Below are 21489 nucleotides of genomic sequence, written 5' to 3' on the forward strand. Positions count from 1 at the left end.
TTGTAGTCAGAATGTTCGTTATTTCAGTCCTGTCACCACTGCAGCGAGACGGATGAGGTCTCCTAGATACAGACCGCTTTGATGAGTTACAGCCTGTTGAGAAATATTGTGCTTTGTATTCACTCGGTGACTTAATCTTTGTGTCCTGTGACTTTGAGGATATCTTTTGCTTTTTAAGTGCAAATAATTTTAAAGACCATCTAGATTCAGTTAGGTAAGGCTTGTGTGCTGTTTTTATGTATCACTGTTGATGTGCAAGATTTGAATTGTCAGGGGTTTTGCTTTTAGTTGCATATGGATTCTTCATTAATATAAAAAATGCAGACAGCTTTCTTAGGCTGCCACCTTCTGAAGGTGGTTTCTCTTGGAGGTGGAGGTATGGGTTTAAGTGACTTCTTAACTTTGGTGTTTTTAAGTGAAGAAAATATAATAGGTCTTAGGCCTGCGTGATTTATGGTTATTGTTTCTGAAGGCTGAAGAAAAAACTGACGAAAACCAGCGGGCTAATTATGTGTGAAATAAGCATCAGAACATGGATAAATTACACATAAGTAGATCTTGAGTACACTTGTCCATCAGTGCTTTTGAAGCCTCTTAAAAAGCTTAAGACATTTTACATTAGGGTTACCAATATAATTTTAACCTAGCATAGATTGTTCTAAGCTAACGTACTGGGATTAAGTTTTGCTGTTGTGTTTTGACACTTTTAAAAAAGTTCTTGATGTTTACATAAGAAGACTATTCTCGTGTGACTTAGCTGCTATTTTTAAGGAGAGCTGAGACATTTTGTTAGAGTTCCTAATTTCTAGCTTTTGGTGTAGGTTTGGACATTTAAGATGTAGTGTTAAATAGGAAACGTTAAGTATTTCATTTTAGTTTCTTGTAGTTTTCTGGTTTTGTTGTATTTAACAACCAAAGGAACATTCCCCGTTAAATCAGTAAGTAAACTTTTTCAGATTGGGGGAAAAGGCATTTTTTGTTTTTAAGAAAAAATTATTTTTAAAATATGACCTAGGAATAATCATACTAATGACATTAGATACTTTGAGTAATTATTGAAAATTATCAAAAAATTTTAGCACTTTAGTCCTTTTCCTGTGAATGCAGTTTTACTTTTAAGAAAGTAGAATTTATTCTGGAAAATATGAATTACAGTGCTGAACTTGATTTTGTTGTGTGTGAATATGTTATCCGGTAACTTTTGTAAAATGTTACTCTACGTGAAGATTTCACTTTGGGCAATTATTGGGATATATTACTACTAACTTGGTTTTATTTATGGAACTAAGCCTCTCATTGAATGACTATTCAGATTTTGAAACAGATTTCTTGAATTGTTTACGTGACTTTTGCCTGAAGGATTTAGATTCTGCTTTCTAATAGTGAAACTAATTTATATGGTGGCCAGAGTGTAATATATGCTAATACTTTGGCGTGGGAGATATTTATCATGTTTTTGATATTAAAAAATGTTATACATTTGCCTACTAGTTTTATAAATGATGTTGCCTTCAGAATTTGTGTGAAGGTACAAAACTCAAAGTATCATGTACCTGTTGTGCAATGGAAAGTCTTGTCATTGTCAGAGTTCTTGATGACCTATATTCTGAATATTGATGATTAGGGTTACTCTTAAAAACAGACCCACACACAACAAAAAGCATGTTATTTGAGTAACTCTTAACGACTTGTAGGGTTGAGGGCTGTGGTGTGCGTTGTTCTTTAGGGCCTTCCACCAGCAGTGCCTCCTATAAACATGTGACACTTAAGTCTCTCAGTGTTAAAGAAACTGGACGTGTGTTTTCTACGTATTATTTTTGTTAGAAATAAGAAAGTAATATGCTTAGTTTCTTTTTCTTATAGTAACATTTTACAAAAGAGCTGCTAGGCAGGTATTTTATTCTCAAATTGATCTCAAACTGGATGTAAAAATTTAAATCCTTTTTTAATTTATTTTTTCATAGTAGTATAAGAACTCTGGCTGCTATTAGTTCTTACTTTTTATTTTCTGGGTAGAAGCTATTTGAAAAGTCCAGTTTCTGTCCTAGGGTAGCAAAATATAGTTCCTCGGTTTTCTTTTTCTTTTTCTTTTTCTTTTTTTTTTTAATGCTTTGTAATTGTACACTACCTTTTGAATATACAAACCTCATTCTTCATTGAACAACTTGAAGGCTTTGATTTTTTTCGAAGAGTTTAAATTTCAATCTGTATATTACTTTGGCAGTTCCCTCAACTTTGAGATGCACTGATCACTGTGCTTGAAAAAGACAAGACTGAAGATTGTACTATGAGATTTATTGAATAATTTTCATAAATTATTTATCAAATGAGAGATTTTTAGATTTTTGTATTCTGCTTAAAGAAAAAGTAGTTAAAAAAAGAGAGGCTAGTAAGTTTGATGCTATTCTTGCCAAACAGACTCAGACAAAATCTTTAATGAATGGGAAAAGGATGACTAATAATTGTTCTGCATCTGAGTACATTTTCCAAAATGTTGGAAAGAAACTTCTGAATTGAAATCTTGAATGTATTGAATCTGTCAAGGTACACAGCGGTGCCTTTGTAAATGTTCATTATCTTATTTAATCAGGTGATAAGTGGTGTAATGTAGCAGAGCTTAATAATAGACTCAATTATCACTTTTTGTGAACAAGTTGGAATTGTCATGTTACTGTGTAATTGATTTGCTTTAAAATGAACAATAAATTTAATGAAATAAAACATTGTCTTGTTTTTTATCTACTTATTGTATATATCATTTATATTTCGTATAAAAAATGCCTAGTTTTTTTGGTACTTACTCTTATGAAGTAACATGATAGTTTTGCCACGTTAGCGTCAGTCTCTGATCAGTTGAGACTTGACTCTAACGATGAGGAGCTTGTTTTAAAAAAAAAAGTAAAAACCTTTTACTGATTACACCAACTAATTTTATCAGAAAACAAGTGGGGAGATCTAAAATCATTTTAGAAAGAAAACCAAAAGAACTATAATTTACAATACATTAAAGATTTCAAATTATTTAGTAGGTTAACATAACATCTTTCGATGTGCTAAGCCTCTTTTAATTGTCTAGTGTGAACAAGTTACTTAAAAACTTTTTTTTTTGGTTAGGTAAATCAGGCTGGGGAGATACCTGAAAACTGGCTTTTAGCAAATAGAATTTGTTAAAATTAATCACTGTTTATTTTAAAAATAATTTCATAAAGAAATTTTAATCTTGAAAGAGTAAGGCAAATTTGTTTTTTTTCCCCCCCATTTTTTTTTTTTTTTTTTTTTTTATACCAGGGCCACAGCCATCTCTGGGAGTTAGTTTTGGAACACCATTCGGCTCAGGTATTGGCACTGGCTTGCAGTCAAGTGGCTTAGGTTCTTCAAACCTTGGAGGTACACTTTAACTTTTCTAATATTGCCTTGGACTATTATACATTTGAATTGATACTAGCATGTAAAAAATTTCTAAGAGGGTCTGCTATTTTGGTAGTTAAGGTTCCATCTGGCAAAAACAGCTCTCCAAACATAATCAGTGCTTTTTAGTATTAGAATTAGAACTTAAATCATTTCATCTTCAGTGAATAGTAAATAAAAAAAGAATAGTAAAATTAATTGGTAGGGATGTTCATATTTTCAAAGCAATATGCTAAAATATGAACTTGCAAATTACTTAGTTTTAATAAATTTAACTTAAAAAAAAAAAAACCAGTAGTCTTAATCACATCATTTTAGAGTCCAAACTGCTTCTGGACATCTAATCATTATCTTCTTTTTCTGTAAATGAACACTTTAGATGAGAAAATAATTTTATTATAAATTGGACAGTTCAGCTTCTGTCTTTTGCTAAGCATTTTTGGCATAGCTGCCTTTATGCATACTTGTATACATAACAATTAATAGTTTTATAAGTTAACTCTAGTAAGGTAAGTCTTCTGTCAATCATGCTACATATAAATGTATTCACAGTTCTGTGGTATGGGTATTTGACAGTAGAATGTATTTTGACAAGCATATTGTCATATAATGAATATATTATTTCCACTAAAATATATCATCATAAGAGTGGAAGTCTGTGAGCAATCAAGGTTACTTAATATAGTAAACTCTATTGGAATTACTAGAATTATAGTAGACAGCATATTTCCTATAATCTATAATCCAGTTTGCCATCATATTTCTTAGCGTCATAGGCTATAATACTGTCTCAGACTCCTTATTTTAGATAGATTATTGCAGAGTAGCCTAAGAAGAATTTGAATTTTATTTTTAGATCACTTGACTTTGAGGAGAATGGAGACAAGTCTTTAAGTACTTAGCAGAATCTCTTGAACTTCATATGACGAAAAATATTTTTGTATTTAAATCATGACTAGTACTATTAAGAAAGAAAAATGATCTCCCACTCGAAATTTCTCAATTGTCAAATCGGCTGGTATGTGGCAGGAGCCTGTGTTGCTGAGTAGATTTAATGTGATTAACCGTTTTGTAATTATGCAGTTTTTCAATGGTGAAGGTTCTTAAGTGAAAAGGTTTTGGTAAAAAGCAGAGTAAAAGTTGTCTTATGGTACTTGGTGTTTAAATTCTTGTGCATGTCACGCTTACTTATGAATTTAGTTTTTTTTTTTTTTTTTTTCCCAAAATGAAATATCCCTAAGTAGATGTGTTTATATCTGTTTGACCTAACACCATATTTCAGTGGTCACTAAAATTTCTAGTCAATCTGGGAGAGAAAATACTAATACGATCTTGTTCTTTATAGCTTGTTCTGTATAAAAATTACTGATGGGTCTTAAACTTAGTCTCAATAGATCAAAATGTTCATTTCAGAATTAATCTGATTCTTCAGAAGTCTGATGCACAAGAGTAAATAGCAGGTTTGTGTAATAGCACTGTGTTTATTAGACCTCTGATAATTTTAGGTTTTACTTGTCAGTAACCTTTAATCTCTGTTTTACGTACCATTGTATATTTCTCTATTACCCTTTCACTAGGATTTGGAGCTAGCTCTGGTTTTGGATGCAGCACCACAGGGGCCTCCACATTTGGATTTGGAACAACAAATAAACCCTCAGGAAGTCTTAGTGCAGGTTTGTGTGTTTTTGGCCTGAATTTCAGGCAAATTTAAAGATGCAAATTATGTAATTTAAAAGTATAATGATTGTTATTTCCAGTAGCCAGAAGCAATCCCTGATTCAGTTTCTACCCCCCACAATGAAGCGTGTAAGCCTAACTAATCATACAGTTTTATCTCTCTTGGAAACTAAAAGTCAGGTTTGTGAAATATCTCTAACAAGACTTATTAGTTTGAGACAATAAGTAATTATATCCTCTTTTAACTAAGTAGAGATTCTTTTGAACCCATAGACTAGTTTTATGGTTAAACAAGTCTCTTCATTATTACACAAATGGTCCCATTGTTGTGAAAGCTTTAACCCAGTGTTTATTTGTTTAGGAGAATGATTTCTCTCCCAAAGAGATGTTCTTTAGTTGCAAGTCCCTTTGGTTTTAAAAGTCCTACTCTTATAATGGATGATTAATTGGGTTCTTTGTTCATTTTTGAAATAGGTATGTAATCTTTTGACTCCTCTAGTAGAAAATCCCAAATTTCTTCTCCATTTTCTCTATATTTGTAAATAATGACTTCACTTATAACGTTTAGGGATAAGTAGCATGTCTAAAATAATGACACAATACTTACTGTGTTTAAATTGAGGGAATTTTAAAGCAACTTCATTTAATATTAAGTGGTATTTAAAATCAACAGTTCCCAAAGAGTAAGATAATAGAATTCAGTGATATGGGGATTATAATCTAAATACGGTACTATTAATAAAGTAGGCAGTGATAGCATTTGATCTTAGTTACGCAAGGGTTCCTATAAAATCAGAACAGTGGGTACTACTCTTTGGGGTGTTCATTGTCCTGAAAATCATGGGTTGAGGCCTTCTTGGAGGACTTAGGATTACAGGAGTGGGTCCATCTTCTACATGTTGACAATATGTTTCTGGAGCGGCTGAGAAGGAAGGCACCATGGCGTATCTACTTAACAGGAAAGTATCCGGCAGCTTGAAGTTTTCTAGAGTTCAGTTATTTGTGCTAAGGTTGCTCTTGGCTTGGGTCACTAAACTTAGGTCTCTAAAGGTGCCTCTTAGTTGTTAGCTAAATTATTTTCCTATAAAATTCCATGTTACAAATTTAGTGTTCTAATATATTGGCTATTTTCATAAATATATATTCTTTTAGCTAGAAATTTACCTCTTGTCCCCATTCTTTATATTTGTTTTTGTGTTTTAACTTCTGATGTGAATATTTTCTTCCCTAAACATAAGGCTTTGGCAGCTCAAGTACATCTGGGTTTAACTTCAGCAATCCTGGCATCACGGCATCAGCTGGTTTGACATTTGGGGTGTCCAATCCTGCCTCTGCAGGTTTTGGAACAGGAGGACAACTCCTTCAGTTGAAGAAACCTCCAGCTGGAAACAAAAGAGGAAAAAGATAAACATATGGGTTGATGTGGTTGAGAGAATTCATAGCAGCATCGTTCATTCTATGAGTCTATTTTTCTAAAATTGATGCAGTAATTAAATTGCATCCCAGGAGATTTATAAAGTTTTGATATTTTTCCCTACTCTGGAATCTGAACTGTGTTCTTGTTTGCCATGGTAGACATCTTTTTTTCTTGTGAATTTGAAACCCAGTTGTGTATTTTTCGTTATTTTTTGATGGTCAGTGTGAGCAATGTTCTGATTACATCACTGATAAGTAAAGCCTATTTAACCTAGTGTCATAGCAATGTTTTTGTTGATAAGGTTTACATGATGTGAATATATGCACATTTGTTTCTTATACAGATGGTATGAACTCTTACGTCCTATACTAGAATCAGTTTGTTCCTTGATAAAGGCCTTTTGAACTACACTGCAGGGCATCTTGTGAATATGTATGTAAATATATACAGAATAATACACACAGTTGTGTGTTCACATAAAATATATATTTACAGACCTACAACTTTTGCCTCAGACTTGTTCCCCTTTTCTAAGGGTATTCTGTTTTTCACCTTTTAAGCTTCAAAGCCTCAGTGCTTGTAGAGTGATGAGCTAGAGGTACCAGGTCATTGCAGTTATTTAATTTACTTACAGACTTAATGAAATGGTTACTGGTGTAAATATTTGACCAACTCCGCTTCGTTGCCCCCAGGCTTTTCCATAGCAGCTGCTCTGAATGAGGAGTGCTGTAAGAATCTTCCAACAGATTTTAACAACTTTTATTACCCCATACACCCTCACATTTGCCTGTATGAGATGTTTTCTCATATCCGAGATGAACCTTCAAGAGCATATTTGAACTCCAGACTGATGTCTGGGGGCAAAGAGCTATTAAGCCAAATTGATTCTATGCAGGTGAAGGATGCACTATTACTTTAGTGGAAACTTTTCTAGCGATTCCAGTACAGAGTTCTTTCTTATAGGGCTATTGATATTGACACCAAATGGAGTGGTTTATCAGCCTCTTAATGTCTTAAGTAAGTGCTTAATTTGGAATAGAGAAACACTATATTTTAAGAAAAAAGTATTCTTTGTAGCAACTATAAACTACCCCATTTTAACAGTGAACAGAGCTCCAGGTAAAAACACATAAGGCGTGTCAGATTGCATCTGTGCACTATTTGTCTATATTAGTATTAGTGACATCGAGTGGGTGAAAAAGAAGGCCCTTGGAAAGAGAACTGCCTTAGCTATGATTTCACACAGAAACCATTAAGTAGACCTACTTTATCTTTCAAGTACAGTTTTCAAATGGGATGTGAACATGGAATTTCATTGAAAATAGTATAATTTTTTATATAGAAGGTTTTGTACATAATGTGCATCAAGTGAATATTTTCAGAATCATTTTCACCAAGGCACCTTTTTTTCTAAAATAGGTATTACACACACACACACACACACACACACACACACACACACACACATATTTTTAGTATAATGTTAGTTGGGTTTGATTACTAAAGTGTTGTTAAATCTGTTTTATTTATCCGCATATAGCAGTGATTGGCTTTTTGGAATTGAAACTTTTGCGCCTTGATGCATTAAAATAAGGAAAATGCTTTGTTTTGGAACACTGAAGTTTTTATTTTTGCATTCTTCTCTAAAACTGCAATCCCCAGATCCAGATTTTGGGGAAGGGTAGGAAAACGTGGGATTTTTGTGTTTTGAATTACTGTCAGAATTAAATACCCAAATATAGCAAGCTTTTTTTTTTTTTTTTAAAGGACATTGCATTGTGCTGCAAAAATCTGAATATTTATATTTCTTAATTTTGTTCTTTATATCTTATACATTTTAATATGTTGAGCCACTGGAAATTTGTAACAGATCAATTTGTGATAGGAGTTTAATGTGTTGTCATTGTCTCCAATGTCTTCACTCTGTCCTGAGCGTATCATTATGTAAACAATAAAATTTATTGTGTCAGTTGCTTTGAATCTTTATAGGTGTCAGTAGTTGTTCTAAATATGTAATTTTCTTATTATTGCTCTTTTATTCTCTGTGATTGGTTTTTAGTGTTTTGTTTTTACCAATTTATATATCTTGCTTTTTAGAAAAATTGTAGAGTGAACACAAGATAGAAGGATATTGGGTAAAATGTGAAAGTCCCCTTCAGCTTCCAGGGCCTGATCCCACTTTCTTCCCCCTGAGTATCTTTTCTTCATATTTCGGTGTGTATTCTTTCGAACCCTTTAAAAAATGGCCCTTTTCAACATATGCATATAAATATTTCCTCTCTCTAGTTTTCTCACATTTATCATTCTCTTAGGTCCTTCTTTTTGTAACAAATGGGTTAAAAGAAATCTGTGTACTTTCTGATTTGTCTTCTTTCTCCTTTAACCATAGATCATCAACATTTTTCCATGTCAGTGCATGTAATTTACTTTTTATGTACCATCCCGTGGCATGGATGTACAATGAATTGTTTAAAGTATTTTCTGTGGTTGGGCAATTAGGTTCTTTCCAGTATTTCTGTTTTACAGAAAAAGCTGTATGTGGCTCTTATGTTTAATGTTTCTTTGGAATTGATCCTTGAAGAGGAATTGCTGAAAATGCATATAAATTGTATTTTTTAATGCCAGATTGCCTCCCCAAACTGCTGTATAAATAATACACTTCTACAGCATGTATGAGTACCCATTTCCTAGTATTCTTTGCAACCCTAGATATTATCAATCCTCATAATAACTACTTGTGAGTTGAACATTTTAATATATATGTTAGCCATTTGCATGTTAATGTAATTGCATGTTGGTATCCTTTGTCCATTTTTATTTAGTAGGGTTTTTTTTGTTTTTTTTTTTTAATGCTCTCTGTAGATAATGTACGTTAATGTTTCTCTTATGAGGTAGTTTGGACTCTTGGAGTCAGCTGGGTTCAGACGCTTGCCTTGAACCTGTGTGATCTTGGGGAAGTTAATTCACTTTTCTAGAGCTTAAGCTTTATCATCTGAAAAGGGATAATAAAGATGGGTAGTTGTATTAATAATAGAATCTTCTATAAAGCACTTGGATGGCATGAACCCCTGATACTTTGCAAGTTTCACTGTTCTTGCACCAGTACCCCACTGCTGTAATCAGTGTCCTTGGATGCTTTGTTTTGGTACCTGATGGGGGAGCTGCCCCATCTTGTTTTTGTTTTTGTTTTTGTGCGGGGTGGCTATTTTCAGACACTTACTCTTTAAGATAAGCTTGAGTACCCATATTTTTCTTTCAGAGATCTTACTGGGATTTTGATTGGGTTTATACAAATGAAATCCATTCTGATCTGGGGAGAGTTGACACCTTAATATGTATGGCATGATAGGTGCATATATTAGGACTCTTATTCTTTCTGCAAGGTTTTACAGTGTTTATCAGATACCTGTTTAAGCTTTTACTAACTGCGTCTTGGTTTTATTTCTGAGTGTGGATTTTTATCCTGCACTTGGTACAAGGTCATTCACGTTATTACAGAAGCAGGTTAACTGTTCTTTTGTGATGATACAGTAAACCCAAGTTAATGTCTTACTAATCTCAAATATTGTGGGAATTTGAATAATGCTTTTAGAAATATTGTAATGGGATTTTCATGTGTGAAATACTTAGGTTTGAATGATTTATCACATTTGCTTTGACATCCCCTTCCTCCGTGCCTTGCCCTGGTCTCGCCACGCATAATCCTGGCTGCACTGTCCTTTTTGGAACACACGCCACGAAGTTATTTAGGGGATACAGCCCTGGGACTTGGTAACAGGGGGTCAGTGTCCTGGAAAATCTCAGCTGCAGGGCCTAATTTCAATCTTCACAAAGTCACCTTTACCTGTAGGTGTCTCCCATTTATTGAGTGTGTAACACATCTGTTCTGGGCTCCACACTCGCAACTTAATATACCCTACCCTGTTTAATCTCGATATTACCCTGTAAAGCAGAAAACTCCCAATTACTAGATGAAGAAACTGAGGCTTATTTTATGCAATTTACTGGAGGTCACATGTCTGTCAAGTCATGGAGCTGCGGTTTTCTGCGCTGACAGGAATGGCACGCTGATTTTCATGCCTAAGCCCTCAAAGTCTCCCAAGGTAATGTCATTACATGATTTATATGGAAAATTCCAGGTATACAATAAACCATAGATCAAAGCAAGGTAAGTACAAGGGGCTCTGGCACTTGAGGGAGGCATCCTAGGGAGGGTGTTGTGTGAGGAGGTAGCAGGTGCGGGACTTCTGGAGCCACCTTTCCCACTGCTTCCCTATGAAGCTCATAGAGAAGCATGAGGGGCGGTCTGCCCACCTTAGGGTAAGGGGGAGCAGTTTGGACTATCTGAATCTTCGGAAGGTAAGAAGTTTAGCAAGAAAGCTTTTCCAGGAAGGCTTGCCTGACTGCTGTAACCCAAGAGCACCACATGCTCAGAACGGGTGAGACTCGATCCTTTTCTTGCCTTACAGAGAGATGAACCTTACCTGGCACAAGGAGACCATGGAAATGGGCGAGAAGGTCGGGTGCTTAGGGACAGCAGCAGATTGAGGAAAGAGTAGGGGTTACTGGACAAGTTGGTCCTGGGCCAAATGTGGGTTTTTTTTGCCTCTTCCTACTTTACTCAGTCTAATGCACTCTTTCTCTGCTACCTAATCTGTCAATGAAGAACAACAAAAAACCTACCAGGCTCACAAAGGTCGCAGTCCTGAAGACCGGGCTGTAAATTTAATTTGCAGAGACCTTGTTTTTGTCGTCCTCAACCCTTTGAATCCCCTGGTAGCAAGTCGGTTAAATTCAGTAAAACGTTTGTTAATATTTGCTGTGTGCAAGTCAGTGCTGGGAATTTAGAGGAATATAAATAGCAATGGGGTATTTTCTGTGCTTAGTAATGTTAGCTAACATCCGTGCTAAGCGGAGGCAAGAGCCTGCTCTTAAGAGCTTTCCATACATGAACTCATTTACTCCTTAGTCCTATGAGGTAGGTACTATCATTTCTTTTTTACAAATGAGAAATTAGGCACACAAGTCACTAGTGAGTGAATGGGCCAGAATTCAAGACCAGGCTGTTTTTCTAGAGTTGAGGATTATAAGTAAGCATACTCTAATGTGAGCTTTTTATTAAGTGATAGGATAAAGATACAAAGAAAATTACTGAGTGCCCGGAGGAGAAATTAACTTGGCCCGGGGAAACTCCCAAGAAAATTGTAATAGGTGGCTTTGAGCAGTGAATGAATAGGATTTTTTTTTTTTTAATTTTTTAAAGTGTGTATTTTTGAGAGAGACAGAGCACGAACGGTGGAGGGGCAGAAAGGAAGGGAGACAGAAGCAGGCTCCAGGCTCTGAGCTGTGAGCACAGAGCCCGAGGTAGGGCTCCCACCCACTAACGGTGAGATCACGACCTGAGCCAAAGACGCTTATCCTACTGAGCCACGCCCCCTGGCTCCCCTGGTTTTTTTGTTTTTTTTTTAACGTTTATTTATTTTCGGAGAGACAGAGCACACTTGGGGGAGGAGCAGGGAGAGAGAAAGAGACCCAGAATCTGGAGCAGGCTCCAGGCTCTGAGCTCTCAGCACAGAGCCTGAGGCAGGGCTGGAACTCACGAACAGTGGAGATCATGACCCCGACCGAACCGAAGTCGGATGCTTAACCAACTGAGCCACCCAAGTCCCAGGAGCCCCTGTTTTTAATGAAGTATTAACAATTTGAATTTGAAGAACCACAGATTTATTTAATTAAAGATAATTTTACATTTGAACAAGATAAAGGGAGAAAATAAAAAGCAACAAATACCTCACTTTCCAGAGGAAGATTCTGTTAAATTTCTCTTCTTCTGTTCCTGTTTTTCTTCATAACTGCATAGCATGTATGTCCACACTCTGTTTCATAACCAGTTTCTTTTGGTGAATATTTCGACTGTTTATATTTTTTTTGCTATTAGAAATAATTTTGGTAGGATCAGTGAAAATGGTATTCAGCTTCATTGATTTATTTTCTTTATGAGTTTCAACATTTTTGTGTAGGTAGTAACCAGCTTTTAAAAATTATTTGTAAGAGCTCTTTGGATGTAATCCCTTCCTATCTGTAGAGATGTTTGGGAAAATTAACAATTTTAAACCTTTACTCTTGGAGCCATGTAACTTTTTAATGAAAATTATGGCACTTAAAATAATTTCTTATGTATTGCAGATGTTTTGCAGTTAATCATTACACCTATTTATGGTTTATTTTTGTGCTGAGTAGAAATTTTAAGTTTTAAAATTGCCCAAATTTATCGGTCTTTTTTTTTAATGACTTCTGGGAAAGAGTGAGAAGTCAATGAGAGGGGAAAAAAGAATTAAGACAGTTTAAGTTTTGTTTTATTTTGTTTTGTTTGTTTGTTTTTTAAGAGAATGTGAGCTGGGGAGAGGGGAGAGAGAGAATCTTAAGTAGGGTCTCTGTTCAACATGGAGCCTGACGCGAGGCTTGATCTCATGACCCTGGGGTCATGATGTGAGCCAAAGTCAAGATTTGGACCCTCAGCCAACTAAGCCATCCAGGTGCCCCTAATACGTTTAAAGTTTTACAATTTGTAGTATTTTGTATTTGTTTACCATTAAAACTTCCTAATTGTATGAAGTTGTCTTTAGAAGATTCAGCTAGGTGGCTGGTGCCAGACTGTAATTGGAGAATGGCAGACCTTGAAAAGAGTTGCAGTGACATTAAGATAGGTGATATGATCATTTCTCTTTTAGAGATGAGAGAAGCAGCTAATTTGCCCAAAGTCCTGCAAGTCCTAAGTGAGGATGCTAAGACTCAAAGTCTGATATCCCTGGTGTCATTCAAGTGAAGTCTTTTAGAACTTCATTTTCAAATGATGGCACGTTCAGCTCACTGTCATTTCCAAATTTAATGCATTCTGTATTGTCACATATTCAGAAGGCAGAAGAAAAGTTAAATCCCTGTGGCCAGTGCATTTTTTTTTTCTTTTAAAAAATTTTTCTCCTAGATAGACGGGAGAACTTGATTCAAGGACACCAACTCTTAGATAAACAACATGAGTGACAAGTTCTTATCTTACTTGGTGAACTGTATAGGTGCCACTATGAAAACTAAAACTATCTTTTAACTGTATCTTCTAGATTGAGCCCTTGTTTGATGTAATCATTTTATCTTATTTTTTAAGTAATCTATTAAGAAGTTTCTAAAAACTACCACTTTAGATTCCTTACACAGTGTTGATCCTACGTGGTCTTATTTGTATTTTTTTCCCCTAAAACTGTAATTGTGCGTGAAGTGTGTGTATCTGTGTGTGTCTGTATATATACACAGATATAATTCAAATTATTTGTATATAAAGAAAATTGAAGATGTATCATTGAAAGTCATTCCTATTTTTGATGATATGTAAACATTTAAAGATATATTTTTATATATTTTGGTGTATCATTATCCCCTTCTACCTGACTTAGTTATTAGTTTAGGGAATTTCTTACTGTTGAAAATAGCAGAGGGGCGCCTGGGTGGCTCAGCTGGTTGAGCGTCCAACAGATGATGATCGCACAGTTCGTGAATTTGAGTTCTGTGCTCAGCACAGAGCCTGCTTTGGACCTTCTGTTTCCTCCCCCCCCCCCCCCCCCCCGCTCGTTCTCATGCTCTTTCTCAAAAGTAAATAAACATTAGGGGCACCTGGGGGGGCTTGTGGATTGAGCATCCAACTTCAGTTCAGGTCTGAGCCCCACATCAGGCTCTGTGGTGACGGCTCGCAGCCTGCTTCAGATTCTGTCTCCCTCTCTCTCTACCCCTCCCCTACTCGTGCTCTGCTCTCTCTCACTCTCAAAAATAAATAATAAAACATTAAAAAATAAATACTAAAAAAGAGAATATAGCAGAATTTATTATTTTCATGTTTAATTCTTATTTTTTATCAAAATCACACGGCACCGTTCAAAGAGTCATGTTTCCATAAGCCTTATTAAAAAAGCAGTTTCCCTTCTCTCTGTCTGGAAGTGACCTTTTTCACCCCTTAAAGCTTTTGGCCAGTTCTGTTTTCAGTCCCACTTTCACCTCTTCCTGCAGTGGTCAGTCGCTTCCTTCTCAGCTTTCCCCACCATGGTGAAAGTCGGCTCTCTTGATCTGCTAGTCAGTTACTCTTCCATTCCAGCTCCTAACATTTCTTTGCTATTAACACAGGGGGTTTCTGTTTGCAGGGACATCTCCTTAGTTTGCATGGCTCATATTACTTCAGATACAGGCAAAGCTGCTTTAGTAAGAGACCTGAAAACACAGTGGCTTGAACAAGATGGTTTATTTCTCTTTCCCGTGATGGCCCAATAGCAGTCCAGGGTTGATGTGGCTGTTCAGTTCCAAAGAGAGGGCCTTACCTTAATTGTCTTGAGTACATATTGTATTGAATCTGTCTTATTCCTGATACGGATATAAACTGACCTAGATTGGATTTATCCCAGCAGTGACTTGTATTCTCTTTGGTCTGTGATGTAGTTTGCATTACCCTTTCTTCAAAATAACTGTCCTTCACTAGCTCTCACTTGAACTCTCTTTTGGATGCTGTTCTCGATTTTGACCTTCGTGTAACTTTAGGTTCAGAGGTTGCAAACTAACTAGGGAGCTGTCACTTGATCTGTTGGGTCCACAGAATGTGTGCTGATTTTTAAAAACCAGATTTTACACGAAATCCCCAATCTCTTATTTGTGAACAAACACAAGCAGACAGACAGACAGATCTGGCAGCAGCGATTGCCCCCCCCCCCCCCCCGGGAACTTCCCCTTTCAGAGGTGTCATTGACCCTGCAATTGACCCCCGTCCCCACTGCTCCCTGCCTTCTCTTACGTTCACCTCGCTTGTTGAATTACCTGCGGCACCAGTTTCATCATTTGCTCTGTGGCCCACAGGCTTGGTCCCTTACCTTTCTCTCTAACTGTCCTACGGGTCTTCTCTACACTCTCCTCCGCTAGGGCCGTGATGGGGAAACCAACGCACAGAGAGCCAGGCTCCCAGCCTTCCTCATTCACAGAGATGTGAGAGTGACGATGGCTAGTCCACTCAAATGATCACTAGGAAGGAAAACCTATTCGTCGTCTGGCAAGTTTCTCAGTGCTGCGGAAAGCTTCTGACCTTCGACCATCGCTTTGGAAGCAATGACTCCCCAAGTGGAGCTCTGCAGTGCCGGGAAGCTGACAGCAGGGGGCAGGGGAGAGGAGTTCGCTCCTGCCAGAGGGCTAGTCAATTTCTTGCACAGTGTCTGTTTCCTGACCTGTTGTTTCATGGCTTGAAGTTCTATAATGGGACTCATTTGTTTGTGTTTTACTATTTGGTAGGTGTGTTAATAACAAAAAATAATTCTTTCCAATCATAGTGTGCATTTTCTACAGTAGCTGAACAAGGGATTGGTCTAAAGAAAAACGGTCTTTTAAATAACTTAGCCCGAAACAATAATGCGCTGAGCATTTATTCCTTTTGGTTTCAAAAAGAACTCCTCCCGTGTGATACACTTTTATTTGCAGTTGGTTTAGAATTAGTGATTCTCTATTTTTCAAGTCTATGCTCTCTGATAATAGCAAACGTATTTAGTGAACACCTATGATAAGCCAAGCAGGAGAGTGTGGTAAGTCATTATGCCTTGGTTCAGAATTAGTATTTCAATCTGCACTGCCCAAAATGGTAGCCATTTGCCATACGTGGCTACCGAGCACTTGACATATGGCTAGTGTGACTGAGAAACTGAATTTAAAATCTTCATTTGAATCAATTTAAATTCGAAAATGGACGTTCAACTACATATTGGGCAACACTTGAGGGTGTTTGGAACAACCTAGATATACGATTCTACTCTTTGATTGTAAATTTTATGAAATCGACATGCAGGTCAAGTAGTTCCAAAGCAAATTTAGCATTTGAGAAGCTTTTAGGTATAAAATCCACACTGGAGTTTGAAGACTTGTCATGAAAAAAGAATAAAATATTTAATTAATATTTTTATTTTGATTGCATGTTGAGATGATAATGTATCAGGTTAAATAAAATCTTAATTTCATGTGTTTGTCTTGTTTTAATGGGGCTCCTAAATTTTAATTTAAATTAATCTAATTTACATTTTATTTATTTTTATTTTTTTTTTATTTTTTAACGTTTATTTATTTTTGAGACAGAGAGAGAGAGAGAGAGAGAGAGAGAGAGCGCGCATCAACGGGGGAGGGGCAGAGAGAGAGGGAGGCACAGAATCTGAAACAGGCTCCAGGCTCTGAGCTGTCAGCACAGAGCCCGACGCGGGGCTCGAACTCACGGACCGCGAGATCAAGACCTGAGTCGAAGTCGGACGCTTAACCGACTGAGCCACCCAGGCGCCCCTGTAATTTACATTTTAAATTACATATGAGACTTGCATTATATTTGTTGGACGGTGCTGCTTTAGACAGTACTAACCACGCTCCTGGGGCCATTTCTCTCTAAAAGAGAAAGAAACCGCAAATTGTTAATTTGTTTCTCTTTAAAAAAGTCTCTGTGTCAGTTCTTACAACAGCCTCCTACCTGGCATCCCTTTCATTGTGTCTACCCCTGTGAGTCATCCGAATTCTTCGTTACCGCCTTGAAATGCAGACAGGGTTATGTAAAGTCCATGCTCTCTGGTACTTTTTATTCCCAACGCTTTAGCATAATCTGCAAGGTCCGTCAAAGCCTGGCGTCTACTTTCCCAAGCCCTCTTCTGCTCTTCTGCTGCTCTCACACACCGAGGCCATTCCAGGCTACTAAGTTCTTTCCTGCCCTCTGCTTCCTTTGCCTGGAATAGAGGTTAGCCTCTCAGTGCCCTCTGTCCTCGTCCTCCCCATCTCCTCTGGCAAAGTGAACATACACCTCTGCACTCCAGGAGGACTTTGGACCTTATGACACAGGCTTACCACATATACTTCTGTCACTCGAGGAGGTATTCGTCTCCCACATTGGATTCTGTGATCCCAGAACAAGAGCCCTGTCTGGTTATTATTTTGGTTTGTTTTTGTATCTTCAATACTTAGCATTTGATCGGACTCCATAAATATCTACGAACTGAGTGATTACTACAGTGGGAAAGGGGTTAATTCAGGGACCCACTGTGGACCTTACTCTGCAGAGGGGTTGGAACCATGCCCTCCACCACTCGGCCAAGTTATTTAAGTGCCGCGTTAGTGGAATAGAGATCATACCTATGCTACAGGTTGACTGTGAAGATGAAAATTTACGTATATGAGGTGCTTCAGCAGGTGTCCAGCAACAAATATTAGAATTGTCACCATACGGTCTAAACTATTTCTCTTTTTCTCTCAGGCAACAAATCACAGGTTTTAACTGGATTTCGAAAACCCAGTGTTACAGAAACCAATGAAATAGGAAGAAAAATCCAGTTCTGAGCAGTCACTGAATCAACAAATCCCGACTTTGAAGGAACTTCTGATTATCATTTTACCAACGTCACTATTTAAGAATAGAACTGTAAGGCTTAATGAGTTTGGCCAAGGTGTTTTGAATTCAGTAAAGAAAACTTGCCCTTGATGTTTAAGGATGATCTCATGGATCATAAACCAGTTACGGAGAGGGTTTAAAAACACTACTGGGAAGTAGGCCACTAATTCAGTGTCTATAAGGAATCGTGGAAGATTTACAGATGGGTAGGAAAAGCTGATACAAAATGGAATTGACCAAGTACAGTGAATTAAATCTTTGTTAATGTAATTATGCAACTCATTCGTTTTTAAAAAGCAGCTTTCCTGAGATATAATTTATATGTCCCATAATTCACCTATTTGAAGTATACATTCACTGGTTTTTAGTGTATTCACAAAGTGAGGCAATACTACAGTCTAACTTTATTTTTTTTTTTAATTTTTTAATGTTTATTTTTTAAGAGAGAGCGAGAGAGAGAGAGAATAGACACAGAATCCGAAGCAGGCTCCAGGCTCTGAGCTGTCAGCACAGAGCCCGACGCGGGGCTCGAGCTCACGGACCGCGAGGCCACGACCTGAGCTGAAGTGGGTGCTCAACCGACTGAGCCACCCAGGCGCCCCCCACCCCCTCACAGTCTAATCTGAGAACATTTTTCCCCCTTGAAAGGAAACTCCATACACATTAGCAATCCCTTTCACCAGCACTTCCACCACAAGTCCTAGGTAAACTTTCATCTCCTTTCTGTTTTGAACATTTCATGTAAGGGTCACTGGCAGCTTTAACATTTTAGCATAATGTTATCAAGGATCATCCATAGTGCAGGACGTATCAGTTCTTCGCTCCTTTTTATTGCTGAATAATATTCCATTGCATGCATATAACATGTTTTGTTTATTCACTCATCAACGGACATTTCGGGTGTTTCTGCTTTTTGGTTATTATGCATAATGCTGCTATGAACATTTATGTACAGGTTTTCGTGTGGACACGTGTTTTCACTTCTCATGGGTGTGTACCTAGGGAAGGAATTATTGGGTCACATGGTGACTCTCTAACATTTCGAGGAACTGTCTAATTTTTCCAGAGTAGCTGTACCGTTTTATAGTCTTACCAGCAATATGTGAGGGTTCCAATTTCTTCATATCTTGCTATTGTCTTTTTAAAAAATTATAGCCCTCTTAGTGGGCGTGAAGTAGTATTTCATTGTGGTTTGAATTTCCCTAATGACAGATAACGTTGGCCGTCTTTTTCTATGCTTATTGGCTATCTGTATATTACGCACTTGATTCTTATGAAGCATATACCGTTCCTGTGTTCATTCTATTAACAAATGTTTGTTGAGCAACTATTATGGGCCAGACACCTTTCTAAGTGTTGGAATAGGTAAGTGAATACATCAAACAGAAATTCCAGCCCTCGTGGCACATATATTCTAATTGGAAGACAGGGGCTATATAAAAAGTAATATGTTCAATACGTAGAATTTTAGGTGGCGAGAAGTGTATGGGAGAAACAAGGTGGAAAAGAGGAACAGAGACTGCTGGGGTGAGGCTTACAGTGCTACAAGAAGTAGCTACAGGACGCCTCACCTAGAAGATGGTATTTGAGTAAAGGTAAGAGGTGATGATGCAGGGAGCCAAGCAGAGTCATGGGCAAAAGCAGGCGGTGGAAACAGTGCAAACGTCTCAAGGCAGGAGGACTCATTGGCCCAAAGAGCATCAGATGTATGGCAGGAATGAAGAGAGGGAGGAGAGTAAGAACCTGTGGGAAGATCAGAGGTAAAAATGCCATCGGATTGTGTAGGGCCTTGGAGGCCATTATGTGGGCTTTGCCTTTCAGTCCGGGTGAGATAGTAAGTCTTTGGAGGATTTGTATGGAGGAGTAACACGATCTGACCTCTTTTTTTTTAGATACTAATTTTATAATATTTAGAGAACACTAATAAAACCAAATGACTCATAGTTATACTTTGGGCCTTGGGAAAATATGACACTCTGAAATTTCTTTTATTTGAATTAAAATATTTATGAAGAACATAAAAGCTTGGAATGCATCACGTTTGGCCGTGAGATATAGCTGCATATCACAGAGCATGAAATATGTAAAACATTTAGCAAATTCCAGAAGGAAAATAGATCTGAGAGCTATGACCTTACTTATGAGAAAATTTTAGTAAGTTAAAGGAGCAATAGTTTTTTATTGAGATATAATTGACATGTCAGTTTCAGGTGTGCAACATAACGATTCACCATCGGTATATGTTGTGAATTGATCACCACAGTAAGTCCGGTTAGCATCCATCACGACACATAGTTACAACTCTTTTCTCTTGTGATGAGACCTTGTAAGGGCTACTCTTAGCAACTTGCAAATGAACTGTAATCGCCATGCTGCACATATACATTCCAGGCTTGGAATATGTATATATGTGTGTGTGTGTGTATATATATATATATATATATATATATATATATCACGTTTTCTTTATCCACTGATGGACACAAGTTTCTTTCATGTCTTGGCTATTGTAAATAACGCTGCAATGAACATGGGGTTGCCACATATCCTTTCAAATTAGCGTTTTGTTTCCTTTGGGCAAATACCCAGAAGTAGAATTTCTGGGGCATCTGGTAGTTCTATTTTTAATTTTTTGAGGAACCTGCATACTGCTTTCCACAGTGGCTGCATTAATTTACATTCCCACCAACAGTGCGCAATAGTTCCTTTTTCTCTACCTCCTCACCAACACTTGTTGTTTCTTGTTTTTGTTTTCTCGTTACACCATTCCAACAGGTATAAGGGCAATATCTCCTTGTGGTTTTGACTTTCATTTCCCTGATGTTGAGTGACATTGAGCACATTTTCTTGTACTTCTTGGTCATGTGTATGTCTTCACTGAAAATGTCTGTTCAGATTCTCTGCCCATTTTCTAATTGATTTTTTGTTTGCTATAGAGTAATGAGGTTTTTGTTGCCTTTTTTTTTTAAATGTTTGTTTTTGAGAGAGAGAGCATGCACGCCTGTTCAGGTGCTTTCACATATGTGAGTGGGGGAGGGATAAAGAAAGAGGGAGACAGAGGATCCCAAGCAGGTGCTGTCAACGCAGAGCAGGGCTCGAACTCATGAACCTGAATGGTGAGATCATAACTCAGCCAAAGTCAGACGCTTAACCAACTGAGCCACACAGGTGCCCCGTGGTATGAGCTTTTTAAAATATGTTTTAGATATGAATCCCTTATCAGATATATGATTTGCAAATATTTTCTCTCATTCAATAGGTTGCCTTTTCATTTTGTTGATGGTTTCCTTTGCTGTGCAGAAGCTTTTTGGTTTGAGGTAGTCTCACCTGTTTATTGTTTTGCTTTTTGTTGCCTTTGCTTTTAATGTCAAATTCGAAAAAATTCATCACCAAGACCAATGTCAAAGAGCCTACTGCCTATGTTTTCTTCTAGGTGTTTTATTGTTTCAGGTCTTACATTCAGATCTGTAATCCACTTTGATTTAATTTTTTGTGTATGATGTAAGATAGTGGTCCAGTTCCATTTTTTGTGTGTATGGTTGTCCAGTTTTCC

The 21489-nt window shown here is 37.1% G+C and overlaps 1 protein-coding gene across 2 annotated transcripts in view; it reads left to right on the top strand.

The window, feature by feature from the left end:
• The window catches only part of NUP58 (nucleoporin 58), a 49384-nt gene extending 31356 nt beyond the window's left edge, over nucleotides 1-18028 (top strand). Inside the window, exons 13-15 of one of the 2 annotated variants that reach the window (XM_042984525.1) lie at nucleotides 3289-3387; nucleotides 4986-5081; nucleotides 17802-18028. In XM_042984525.1, coding sequence (XP_042840459.1) covers nucleotides 3289-3387; nucleotides 4986-5081; nucleotides 17802-17884 — 278 coding nt within the window. In that variant the 3' untranslated portion in view covers nucleotides 17885-18028. Of the gene's footprint in view, nucleotides 1-3288; nucleotides 3388-4985; nucleotides 5082-6323; nucleotides 7912-17801 lie in introns of those variants that run through there. The other variant, XM_042984460.1, reaches the window with a different exon arrangement.
• Nucleotides 18029-21489: the final 3461 nt, after the last annotated feature.

This window comes from Panthera tigris, chromosome A1 (assembly GCF_018350195.1).
Source record: "Panthera tigris isolate Pti1 chromosome A1, P.tigris_Pti1_mat1.1, whole genome shotgun sequence".
NCBI lineage: Eukaryota > Metazoa > Chordata > Mammalia > Carnivora > Felidae > Panthera > Panthera tigris.